The sequence below is a fragment of the Siniperca chuatsi genome, linkage group LG2 (assembly GCF_020085105.1).
Source record: "Siniperca chuatsi isolate FFG_IHB_CAS linkage group LG2, ASM2008510v1, whole genome shotgun sequence".
Lineage (NCBI taxonomy): Eukaryota > Metazoa > Chordata > Actinopteri > Centrarchiformes > Sinipercidae > Siniperca > Siniperca chuatsi.
The window spans coordinates 8,074,667-8,088,169 of NC_058043.1; the positions used below are offsets into that span (position 1 = coordinate 8,074,667).

The 13,503-nt window shown below is 38.6% G+C and overlaps 1 protein-coding gene across 3 annotated transcripts in view; it reads left to right on the forward strand.

The window, feature by feature from the left end:
* igsf21a (immunoglobin superfamily, member 21a) overlaps window positions 1-13,503 on the forward strand; it is a 163,465-nt gene that overhangs the window by 138,089 nt on the left and 11,873 nt on the right. For all 3 annotated transcript variants that reach the window (XM_044168333.1, XM_044168324.1, XM_044168341.1), the window contains one exon: window positions 7,830-8,310. In XM_044168333.1, coding sequence (XP_044024268.1) covers window positions 7,830-8,310 — 481 coding nt within the window. The remainder of the gene's footprint in view (window positions 1-7,829; window positions 8,311-13,503) is intronic.

The window sequence follows — 13,503 nt, forward strand, 5'->3', positions numbered from 1 at the left end:
TTTAGGTTAGAACAAATTCTGTATCTACCGTATTTTCAGCCATACAGCATATAATATCTCGGGCCATTCTTTATCAAAATGAGGTTTACAAGGTACATTGAGTGAACGGTGAAACTAAAATACATTTACAGAAAGTCATAAATAATTTCTAAACCTGCACTAACTGCAACAATGTTCTGGCCACTTGGTGGCAGCGGATACAAGTTGTGAACACAACATTGGACATATCACCTTTTAAGTTGATATGTCAAACTTGTTAGCAAACAGTTGCTTATTTACACATCCAGCAGTTATGGAGCAACATTATAATTTGTTTGGAGTCATCTTTCTGGCCACCTGGAGGATGAAATTCCAATATCCACTATCTTTTAGCTCTGTTTTTGGTCTCTACCAACTCCTGAGAAAAGTATCTGGCTCTTTAGCTGCTAAATGCATTTTTTCACCAGCTAACTTTGTCTCTCCTGCTGATTATGCTGAAGATCAGCCAGAATCCCTTCAAGTAATTAAAACAAAACAACTAGTGAAGCTACACAGAGTTGCCACTGCAAATGTTGTTTTTATCATCAGATTTTCATATAATTGATGGTTTTTATTTTTACTTTTTGTATTTTAATATTTAAAAATAAGTACTGATAAATTAACAGATTTTTTAAAAAGATAAAAAGAATGAGCAATGTTAAAATTGTGTGAGAGAGGGAGTGGGGGAGAGCGAAAAATCTGCATCTACCTATAGGAACCTTACAACTGCTTTACACTCATTTCTCTACCTGAGCTTTATAGACAGGATAAATTAGTCTTGAGATCTCTTACTCTATGCTTTGAGTACTAAACAACCGGACATCCTTTATAGTCCTATAGTCCCCCTTGGCACTGCTGTGACCAAACCCATAGGCACATGGTTACCACAGCCTTGACTTTATCTCATTGTATAGAAGAACTTTGAGTGCTTTCATCTTTATTTAATGCAACATTTTCTTGTATCTTAAACAAGCAATGAGGTTTGTGTTTGTTGTGATACCTGTTTCTATGCAACATCCTTTAGCATCTTTCTGGCATCCAGTATAACATCTGACACTTACTGTAGACATTTGAAAGTGTTGAAGTTCATCTAGTTAAACTAATATTAAAGGCAGTTTTAGAAGGCTCCTACTCATCCTTCTTTTGGCTCATTATGTTATTTTTATTGCTTCTTTAAATGTCACATTAGGATTGAATAAAAAATTAACATGCAAATGTGAACAGCCAATAATGTTAAATGGTTAGGGTTTTTCATTTTTTCTTTCCTTACAAAGGAAGTTGTGTAACAGGTGAAAGTACTTGAAATTTGTTTGGTATGTGACTAAAGCAGTAGCCTGGCCAGACCTCTGAAACACAGCACACATCTCTGATTTGGTCAGAGATTCAAATAGGTCTGCTCTTGTGCTCATTGGCAGCTTTTTCCCCCACATAAGCATGTTAACTGCTTCTGTAGCAACTGCTACCACAGCTTCCATGTCAACTAAAGAATGACATTGGAGGGACAAATACATCACTCACTACTGAATAGTTAAGGCAAAAAAAACAAAAAAAACATACACTTTTAAAGATACTATAATCACAATGGGGTTCTAATGTAGCATAAAGCATCAACAAAGCATATTGTTGCTATGCTTACTTTCTGTCTAATGTAGACAAGGCTGCTACGTGCACTGATTTGACCTTATGTGATGTGTGTACGATTTTGAGAAACATGGATTTTCCATGGCCCAGGCATAAATACAATTATATTGAAAGGTGTGGTCTAATGGACTGCGTTCTTTAAAGACTCATGTAATCCATCCTCTGCGGATGCCACTAAAATAATAAGGTGTCTCATGTTTTATCCAGGCGTCCTTGCATCATAAAATGCAATGCTGCTATGGTCATATAGGGGCCCAGCAGAGTAGTATGTCAGTTTATTTTGTATCCCTATAGTTTACTATAAACAGTAGATTCACCATACTGTATTTACACATGATCATGCTGTGTGCAGTTCACTTGTATTACATCATAACATAAATTCTGGGTCTTGAAGTTCATATTTTTTCAAAAGCTGTTACTTCCTACCACTTTTTGGATACACCCAACATGCCAAATCCCCCTAGTGCAGCTTTGAGAGAGCTGAATATAATGGACTGCATGTGTTAAAATTGTCTGATATTATATTTCAAGATCTGTCGGCATCTGATGTCACTGAAGCAAGCTGGTGACATATCAATAATAGCTTCCCAGTGCCACTCATTAGAGCATCCTCAAAGCACAAGCAAGCACTGATTGAAAAGAAGAAAGATAATGACAGTTAATAATAAGAAGGAAAGCTGATTAAGTCATGGCCAGGATCCTTCTCTCTGCCTTTCTCCTCTTTCTCTTCCCTTTTCTCTTGCTTCTGCTCTCTCATTGAATCATTCTGCCACCATGAAAATTACCGCCTTGTCCTTTTGACACCGCCATGATTAATTGCAGCAACATAAAGGTGTATATGGACCAATGCATGATTGTTGCATTTTCAAAAAGGTGTTTTGAGATGTTGGTGAGGTGGGGGCAGCTTGGCAGTGTGCAGCGTGCAGGTGCTTTCATCCCTGTCTATTCACAGAAAAAATGCAAAACCCTTCTCATGCCATCCCAGCTTAATTTTACCACTGCCATGGCATTGTGAGCTACTGCTTAGAATTACATCTCTCTTTTTTTCTGTGCTAATTCATTTCAGAATGAAGTAAGTGGTTTGTTTCTGGTTTCATTGTCTGCACATATTGGACTATGAAGTATTTGGGGATTTATAACAGAGGCGTGATTGATAATCACTTTATTCCGTGCAGTAACACTGTCTGTAAGAGAACAATACAACAGCAATGCCAAAAACACTCAAAAATCCCCTTTTACATGAGAGCAAGCACTACTTTCCAAGTCCTACAGCAGCAAAATGTATTACCTAACAAGCCAATGCATTGATTAAAGACAATATAGCCATTTTGCACTTTCTGCTGCATGCTTGTTAGAATAAAGATGCATGTTTTATTAAAAAAAAGAGTAGTATAAGGAGTATTTCAAGCCATCTTAAAGGACAAGAACTGGTCTGTTGTGTGACAATATACTGTTAGAAAATTATTTTATTGTACGACATAAAAAATAACTTTCTTTTAATCAATACACAATGGATGCAAGATAATCCCATCAAAGGCCCAACAAAAGTGCCGATGTCACTTGGGAAATGCAACTATTTATTGGAGACATGTATCAAAGTGAGAGACATACTCAGTGTTTTTTTGACAACTTTATAATCACTAGTGGAAAATTAATCAGTGTTTGCTCTCCTATTTGAATGTACTGAAAGAAGTGATGCGTTTTCTGTTATCTCTGCCTGTCAAACATGGAAATGTGGGAAATGAGATTTTACCAAATTAGTAGGTAGCTTAAAGGAATGCAGACCAAGTTTACAGTGATGACAGGTGTCTCCTTAATTGTGTTTTGATTTTAAGATGAATTGTGGATTGATTCATATTAATATTTACAAAGATACAAGGTCCTGGTGGCTCATTTTGTTTGGGCACATGACATGTAGTCTAGCAAGGGACCTTTGTCACATTGTCTCTCTCTTCCCTGGCTGCTGTAAGCTGTCCAGTGCATTCAAAACGTCAAACGTCAAATCTTGACCTTGCAGAACTGCATTCCACTCAGATTGTTTTAATCCCAAGTCACGATTTGTTAGGAATTAATCAAATGGTGTCTTACAAGTTGACATTTTTGAGCCTGATATATTCAACAATAAAGTAACTAATTTTTATTGTCAGAGCTCCAGAGCCAACATATTCTGCTGATTGGCATTTTTTAACATGATTCACTTGTATCTTACAGTAGTTGCCTACATTGCTGGTGAATCAGTCCCAAACACTGCAAAAATATGCAATGTATCAAATCTCAAAATGACGATGACATGTGTTTAACACTGAAAAAAACGCCTTGACAAACAGGAAGAGTGGTCACAAATCATAATCAAAGCTGACTGGAAGACACTTAACAGGATATTCACTAAATTACACTACATTACAAACTGCAAGTAAAATGACTGAGTTCACTCAACTCCTCTAACAGCCTAATTTCTATACATGTCTATTTATATCTGTGTCTGCAGTATTTCCAAATCCATACGCTATATGTGATCTGCTTCCTAGTAATGAAAGGGGAAATAAAAAAGGAGCAGAACTTCAGGATAATGACACAGAAATAACACTCCACTCTCTCTCCGCAGCTACATATCTGCTATCCCATTCATTCATGTTTTTGATGAAACATTAATTGATTCCTTTTCTTATACCTCAAGTAGACAGGTGGCAAAGAAAGATATTTAGTCATGGTGGGATCACTATGAATAGGTAAACTGATGCTTTATATTTTGCTGAAGGAAACACCTCAATAAAGGTATTATTTCTGAGTCATTCAGAGAATAGGCAACACACGGCTCCATGCACTGCATTTTCAGTCAGGTAGATGTTTAATCAATATTTATTTTATGCCCATAAATTAACTTGTCTGTTAATGTTTACAGAAACAAATCAGTTATCGGCTTATGGAATTAATTCCCTATTATACCAATCCATAGCCAACACAGGTGTTATTGTGAACCCACACCATTTTGTCCAACAAAAAGCCACAGAACAGGTGCATGGATCGTTCTAATCCACGCTGCTCTCCCTCCACCTGCTGTGATAATTAATGAGGTGTTTCAATACACAGTGAAAAACCTTTGCAAGTTGTCGAGTAGCTGTAGGAGTTAGCAGCAGACGCAATGGGGTCATTGTGGGTCTGAGGTTGATGTTTCTACTTCCCTTTGCGCTATTGGATTTTAAGCTCTGGCTCTACAGAGTACATTAGGTAAACGCAGATAAAGGGTGATGGGTATTGAATGCTCCCACATGGTAAAATTTAACAGAGGAAAATGTGTTAATCTGTGGAATTTAATTTGTAAATTAGCTTTATATGCTATGCTGGGCTATAATCAATACACATGTAATGATTCATACATTTAGAGGACTGAATACTACCAAAGGTTCACAAGTAGATGCCATAGATGTAAAAATAAATGCCATATATGAAGAACTGTTTGTTTTTATGGTTAGGACATAATGAACGAGCTCAAGTGTATTATCTTACCAATGGGCAGGTTTCCAGGGAAGTGGAAGTGTATAAGAATATCTGACACAACCTACACCTTACCTGCCCCTTAGCTAATTTGAAATATTAGGCGGTGTGGAGTGTAATAGCTTACACTTGTGTGTGCAGTGAACCTTAGCTACACTTACCCTTTGGAGGAGCATTTTATTTTAAAATTTTTTTAAAACAATATCTTGTATGTGTGTGCCCACTAATTAAAAACTAAGGTTGTACTTGTAGGAGTAGTCATTAGTCATCTTTTAACAACACATTGCACTAATGTGATTTCAGAATTTCTCCAACAAGGGCCATTTATTATCAGACATGATAGACTGGATGGATAAAAGAAAACATCCACCTCAAATCTGATTTTAATGCAATATCTAATTAAAGTACCCCTCCACTCAAAAATGTGTTTTTCTTGTGTTTATGTCCCCTAAAATGTCAAACCTTGACTTTAATGACTTGTATTTGTGCAAAGTTTGTCACTAGAGAGTGTTTTCACATTCCTCTACTGAAGGGGGAGATGTCTGTACACTTAAGTCAACCTAAAATCTGAGATTCAAACAGACAACGGGCAAGCTAGATTTGGGACGTCATAAATTTGAAAGCCAATCACAATGCCACCGGCAAAGAAACCTGAAACGTCCAGCCCAGAGCAGACTTGTCAGTATGGAGAGCGAGAGTTTGCACTAAGTTAGTGTAGTGAAAGTTTTGACAGCAAACATGATAGACTGTGCAATTTTTGGATGTAAACCGGACCCTGGAGCCTCCTTCCACCATCTACTAATATTACGTAATAACAATTTGTAACATCATAGCAGATATTATTATATGTTTCCCAACCACTAACACTGTGTCAGCCACTGCCAGTTAAAAGTTAACAAGCTAACAAACAACATAAACAAATAAAATATGCTAACTCCTTTTCAGAGTTTTTTTTTTTTTATGTGGGGTAACCATGTTAAACAAAATATTAATCATGGCAGAGTATTTGTCTTAAAGTTTAAAAGAAAAGCTTTTTTGAAACCTACCTCTGTAGGGTAATTCCAGGCTCATAGGTAGGAGCAGCAGGTTGGTTAGGAGAACGAGAAGTTTAAAACAAAAATTCTGTATCCATGGTACTGACAACAACCAGTACTGCTGAACGCCTTTGAGCAAGGCCACCTAGCCCCATGTGGATGTGCATCAGCCTGCTCTGATGGCAGGCATTAGAACATTTTTAGAGTTGGCTATAAACACTATGATACAACCCAGCAGCACATCACAGCTTATAATATTATGATGTTGCAGACATAACCTCATCAACACGGGGTCCCACACAGACCCCATTTATCAATGTTTTAAAATAAAGTTGCTAAAATAAAGGTTAAATTGAATGAAACTCATAATGCTTACAAACCATCAGCCAGGCTTTGTTTATTTAAAATAAATAAATAAAAAATAAATAGATGATAAAACTCTTCATTTGTAAATACATTTTGAATGATATTTCACTGTGGAATTTAAACAAGTATTAGTGGAAGTATTAGTATCAGTACTGAACACTAAAGTTTGTCATAGTTTTATTTACTGTTGATATGAATTGAACTGTGTTGAGGAAGAAATACGTATTGTCACTTTAAAGGTGAATCATTTTTCATATAAAGGGCCACATTTTGTAAAGCTGTATTGTGGTCCAAGGATTGTAGATTTGATCCCTTTTGTGAATGTAAAAAATTGCTGTTTACCCACTTCAGGCATCAGCACTACAGGTGGCACCATATCAAAGCTTCAACCATCTCCTCTCAAAAACCTCAAACAATGCAGTGAAATGCAGTGTTTAAAATATAGTAGTGACTCTTTGATCTTTGGCAAATTGAATTCAAATGACCAAAGGTCCCCAACAGAGCTGCGGATAAAATTTTCTTTTAACAAAAAAAGAAAGCAAATCTGTTTGCAAAATAGCAACACCACAGGTAGTGTCTATACAAACTTATTTCAATGCCAATATCTCAAGGTTATATGCTGAAATGGGAACATAAATTCTCCGTCAGGAAATTCACTGAACACTGGGCAAAATGTGTAATGTGAAAGATGTTGCTCCTAGTGACAAAACTTAGAATTATCACCAAACTCAGCAGTTCCCCACAGCTTGTTTTAGTTTTACGGTCAACAACTTTACTGTTTTGGTTCGCTCTCATTGCTTCCATCAAGCCCATTTCCAGCAGCAGGGAGCTGTTTTCAGCTGAAAAAGTTATATTAAACCCACTATATGCTACCTACCCAGCACCAAAAGGGAGGCAGACAAAGTAAACAACTAGTTGGTGAACATAGTGGAGCATTTAGCTTCTGAAGAGCCACATATTTTCCTCAGGAGTTGGTAGATACTATAACAGAGCTAAAAGAAGAGTGAATATTGGACTTACATTTGCCAGGTGGCCAGAAACAGGACTTCAAATGAATGCTAATGTGTCTCTGTGTCTGCTGGATGTGTAAATAAAATAGGCCAAATGTTTGAGGTGTTATTATAACAATGTTGTGCACTGTTGTTGTTTTTTTCTGCAAGAGTTCAGTAAAAAATATAAGTGTAATAAAATATGTCTTTCCATCTCTTGTTCACTCTTTTTTTCTCCTCTCTATCCACTTTTCAATCTATTTGAATACTCGTTGTTCTGTCTAAGGTGTACTTCAAGCGTGATGGTGAGCTGATAGAAGTGATCTCCTACACTCAATCCTCCACCAACGAGCAGGGAGGCGGCTCAGCAGGGGTGAGAGGAGCCAGGCCTCTCATCAGCAGGGACCTCGATGACACTAAACTACAGCGTTCCCTCTCCCTTCTGGACCCCGAAGGGCGGTCGGCACGTCTGTATACAGAGAGCCCCCAGCGTGTCCACACTCAGGGCCAGCAGGCCCACGAGCCCAGCCCTGCGACAGAGGTCATCCCAGAGACGGTGGTGAGCCGGGAATTCCCCCGATGGGTTCACAGCACAGACCCTCTCTACTACTTCAGCCACACTCACATTCCCCAGAGCGACGGCTCTGTGGTGGTACAGGCCCGACTCACCTGGACTCTCAACCCTCAGCTGGATAACGATGCCCTGTTCAGCTGCGAAGTCAAGCACCCAGCACTGTCCATGCCCATGCAGACAGAGATCACTCTCGGTGAGTAGGATGCAGGCTAACTCGTTGTTTTTGTATGCTATTCTCATTTCCTCCACCTTTTCTCATCTGTCCTCTATTCCTCCTCCCACTCCTCCCAAAACACACCTAGACACTCACAGACCCTTTTCTCATTTCTTCTCCCTTTTAATCTCCTGCTGTCTCCTTGTATCCCCTTGCCGCAGTTGGCAACCGACTGGCCCCCCTTATGTCTCCTTTGCAAATGTACTCAGAAGAACACTGATTTTCATTTGATGCCGCTTAATTGTGTTACAGCTGAGCAGATTGCAAGTTTAGCGCGCAAGTGCAAGGCTCCAAGTGACTGACAGGGCAATTCATCGAGCTGTCTGTTGCTAGATTGAGTTAACTCAATACCGTTATTGAAAAAGTCAACCTGAATTACAGAAGTCAAATGAGAATTTAGACACACTGACCAATGTTATATCATTGGAAAGACAATCTCAGAGATGCTGCCCTTCTTCGAACTTCAATGAGCACCTCCCTTAAGCTCTTCAGTCTCATTTTTTAAACAGAAGGATAGCCTCTAAAATTCAGGACTTTATTTCATGGAGAGAAACACTATGGCAGTGGAATTATTTGTTTGTTCATCTGCAAACTATCAAAGCAGAAGATGTAGGGATGCAGATACTTAATTCTGAAAACAGGAGTCATACTTTTAAGAGAAAAGTTAACACGTTTTACTGGTGTGTGATCCAAGAGAGACACACAAACTCATTTTTTTTTCTCAATCTAAAAACAAAGATGGCTTCCAGCTCATCCAATTAACACTTCAAAGGCAATACGTTGGCATGGTCCTCCTGGAGACAAGCCACGCAATCCTAGCATGATAAACAGAGACATTATCTTCCATGAGATGCTAGCAATGGTTGAAGGCAGAAAGAGACTGAATGAGGAGACTGTGGCTCGTATATGTTTGCTTGCTGCATTGTGTCTAGCTGTCAGTATTTTATCTCACATCACCACCTTTCATCTAATTAAAAGTATCCCTCTTACTATGCTGGTGAGCAGCTGCAGTCACTCTGAGTCGATGTATTGAAACTGTCATTATCATCTAGAAGTGACAAGTAGGGATTCAAAATCTCCCATAAACAAGGTACGCCGCAGCTTTTTCTTGCCTTAACTGTGGTCCATTGTTATAAAGGAAGATCTGTGAAGACTTGACATACATAATCCAAAACACAATCAGTACATTTTTTTGATATAAGTCAATACTAAACAGTAAAGCTTGCTTACCTTGTTTGTCCTAAGTAGCAGCTTGATGTTTTGGAATTTAAAAACAGCATTGGACATCTTATGACACTGAGGACTCCTTGGATCTGAACTTGGATGATGACAGATAATCTTATTGCAGCAGGTTGAACTATCCATTACTGCAGCATTCATTTGATGGTGCACTCACAAATTGTTGCTTGAGGGGGAAAAAAAGTTCTTGATTTTGGGTTCATTTCAGTTCTCCACTTTCCAAGAAGATTTCTTGCCAGAATCCATATACATATCTAGGTAAATAGGGTGAATCTACAGGGTCTCAATTAGTGAGGAAGGGACACTCCTTTCTGTTGTACCTTTTGAATCAATCAGTTTTCAGTTCAGACAAGAGGAGTGTACTTTTTAGATAAAGATCTTGTGCAGAACAGCTGAAAGGAAAAGGCTGGCATTATTCTATATGTTTCTTATTGTCAACAAATCCCATGAAAAGATCAAAACCCTACCCTGTCTTTGACACTGGTTCCAAAGACATCAATCTTTAAAAACAGTTCACACATATATAGTTTAATTTTTAAGAAAGGCTGATTCATTTTTTAAAACAGCTGGGCACTTTAAGCAAACATTACTCAAACAAGATAAATTGTGCATTTGCTGGGGACTGTTTTCAGCTGAGTATTAAAACACATTTGGTGCATTAGTGGGTATTTGTGGCAGCAGGACGGTGTATGTGGGATTGACTCAAAATAAACTACAGTGACCGTGTTCATAGTAATAAAGGACCATTTCACTAAGTACAATGGTGTGGCTCGTTAATGTGTTTTTAATAGTTTTACACACTACTTGTTAGTAAGATCATTTTATTTTTGGTTTTGGTCTTGTCATGGAATTTGTTGATATTAAGAAAAATATGAAATATTGCCAGCCTTATTCTTTAAACCATTTTATCATGTCTAAGCAGAAGAGAGAATGCAATGTCTCTAAAAAAGCCCTTTGGCCCTTACTTAAAAACCAATTGTCGCAATTGGTATTGTCACTTTTTTCCAAATGGGAATATCTCATACCACAAAATTGTCTTTTAAAATGTAATAACTGTCACCGTCATATCCCAAGTGGATAGAAATATGGTACATCACATGCAAGACGGAGACAGCAGTATCAGTTGAAGGTATAATGGCATGAGCTGTCTTCTCCAGACAAAATATTGCAGTAAAGATTCTAACAGCTCTTTGCTTGTTTCGCATGTTGATGATAAAACAGATGACACACCCTGAGGGGAATAGACCCTGTGAAACTCTTGCTAAATGTCAAAGGCGCTAATATTTTGACAAGCCTTTCTCTCTGCTGTGTTTGAAGTCATTAATTTATCACTACCTTTGTTCTTTTAAAGAGATGGAGGGAGCATCACCAGACTTTCGGTTTTTTTTCCCACCACCTAAAGAAAAGAGAACAGAAAATGTGCGTTTGTTGATTCTAATTAGAGCACACTTGAAATTCAAAGCAACAGACCTGCTTGGGGCTTGATCTATCTTGGAATGAAATAGTATAAAAAAAGTAATAGGGTTGTGATTCAGGGTGAAGGTTATGTACAAAAGAAATTTGATTAGGCTATATAGACAAAACGGCACACAGATGTTTAGAGCATTTGAGCAGTGTTTAAGTCTAAGTGAATGTGACTGTAGATCATCCAAGAATTCATGTCACTTACATACCATATACAATTATATTATGCAGCTATAACTGGATAATTGCACTCAGGATCTGTCTTACTGTATATACACACACTCTCTTGGTTCTCTCAGGTGTGTTTGGTCAGGAAATGAAAAGGAGGTCTTTGCAGTGCCCATAAGTAATAAATCTTTCAGAGATTTAATATTGCCACATGAGACGGAGTGACAGTCTGACAATCTACCAATGTTGCGTTACACTTCATGAATATTCATGAATGGCTTCGTGCTCGCCATACAAATGGACCTGAAGCTGGCGCCTTGGGAGTCCAAAAAAAAGTGCTACACCTCTATGAGATCATGGGGCTGGTCTATTCTGTACTCCTGGTGTGTATTCGTGAAGACAGTGCATCTTAATTAAAGGAAGTTTTTTGCTTTGGATTTCGATGAGCTAAGGTGTTTGTTATTCAACATCATTAGACAAGTGGTGGAATTCTCATTTCATATACAGTGCAGCAGTGAGAAGAGATCCAGGCTTCCTCACATCTCCAAGTCATTGCTTTACCAGACCGTGATAATCAAAGAGCAGATGCTCAGTTTCAGGAAGGCGGCTGTGATCTGTGTGTATGCATGTGCGTGTCTGTGTGTGTATTTCGGGGGATTGTGTGTGTGTATGGTTATTTGTATGTAAATGTGTGTGTGTGTGTGTGTGTGTGTCTGTCTGTCCATGCAAATATAGATTTGTTATGTGTACCTAGTATGTTGTTTGTATCTGTGTTCACTTGCAGCTCAGTTCCACATTCATCAATTTGTCTTATCTCCCTGCTTTGGGTCACCTAGTCTATCCGTGAAAGACATTACACAGTGCCAGATTCACCACGATAGAGCGATCCAGCAGTCAGTCATGCCTCTCCAGCTTCTCTTTTTCAACAAAACCAGTCACCCAGCTAATGTGACAGGTTCCCTTCAACTGCTTAAGTCTGCTGTGCAGCTGGGCAGACCTGTTGATGTCTTGGTTTGGTATTAAAGCACACCTGATGCAGGGTGCGCAGTTGTTTTTCTGGAGGGCATGTTTGTTCTCTGAACCCTCCTGAAGTGATAACAGTTCCTTCTTGCAAACTGAAGAAGTGAGGGTCTTAGGTGACGGTCTCATGGGACCGTGGCTCATTTTCCTGTGAGGCCCTCACCCTGAGAGAGAGAGGGTGTGTTATGTCCATCACACTGCATGCTGCCCTAATCAAAGGTGGTGACGTAGGACGCCAACTGTCACTTTTGGAGCAAATCCCAGAAATCGGCCATCATCTTCCCTGGCCATATGCTTTGCAAGCTCTATGTGACGCCATGACACCAGTATTTAAAAATACCCCTTGGTTAGTGTGTGGGCGGTGGAAAGATAGTGCTTCACACTGCCATGCAAAAACTAGCCTGTGAAATGCAATCCATCTTCGGCATAAGATTAGTTTAGCCATGTCAAACTGTTCACATCATGTCTTTGGTTGGGTTGCCAATATAAATACATGGATATTTTTCCTTTAATCTTAAAAAAAGCTACTGATTCCAAGATTTCTTCTTAGACTTTGTACCAGTTTGGACTGCTATACACTAATTTCTGGACAAATGAATCAGTTTATGCAGAATAACAAGTTGTGATGCTGAAATCTTTTCAAAATTTGAATATCTCCTCTTTCCCTCCTTTGTATTACTTGAATTATCTATAACTCACAACTCAAATCTGTTTGCCTGCGTTTTATATAAGGATCCCTAGATGTGATATACACTATATGGGCGATGCCACATGCTCAATCCTATTTACAGATATGACAGTGTAACTCCCAATCCATTAGTCTGATGCAGGCTTGTAGTCAATGGCTGCCTAAGAAAAGGCTGTGCTTCATTAGCCACAGTGGACAGTTTGTTGCCAGATTAATAGCTAAATACTGAGGTCATTTGTCTGTTTATTTATTTATCCTTTGGTTTAACTCATCAATAAAAAAACAAGCACCCAATGTGATTTATATTGAGAGTTCAAACCAAATTAATTGAAGAACTCCTGGGGTGGACTTGTACAGGCGTTATTGATAGGATGCCCTTAGCTTGAGGCTCATTGCATGTGCTGCTCAATCCATTTGTCTAACATATGGAACTGCACAGCGTGTGAAGCAATTATCTTTAGGAGAATTGTTAATCATCTCAAATCGCGCAGAACCTGCTTATATGGGCCTAATGTAGTATACTGTGCAGTTTAGCCGTAATGAAATGACTCACCTTTTTATAACATTATGCAAATCACTCATTTTATCTCGAC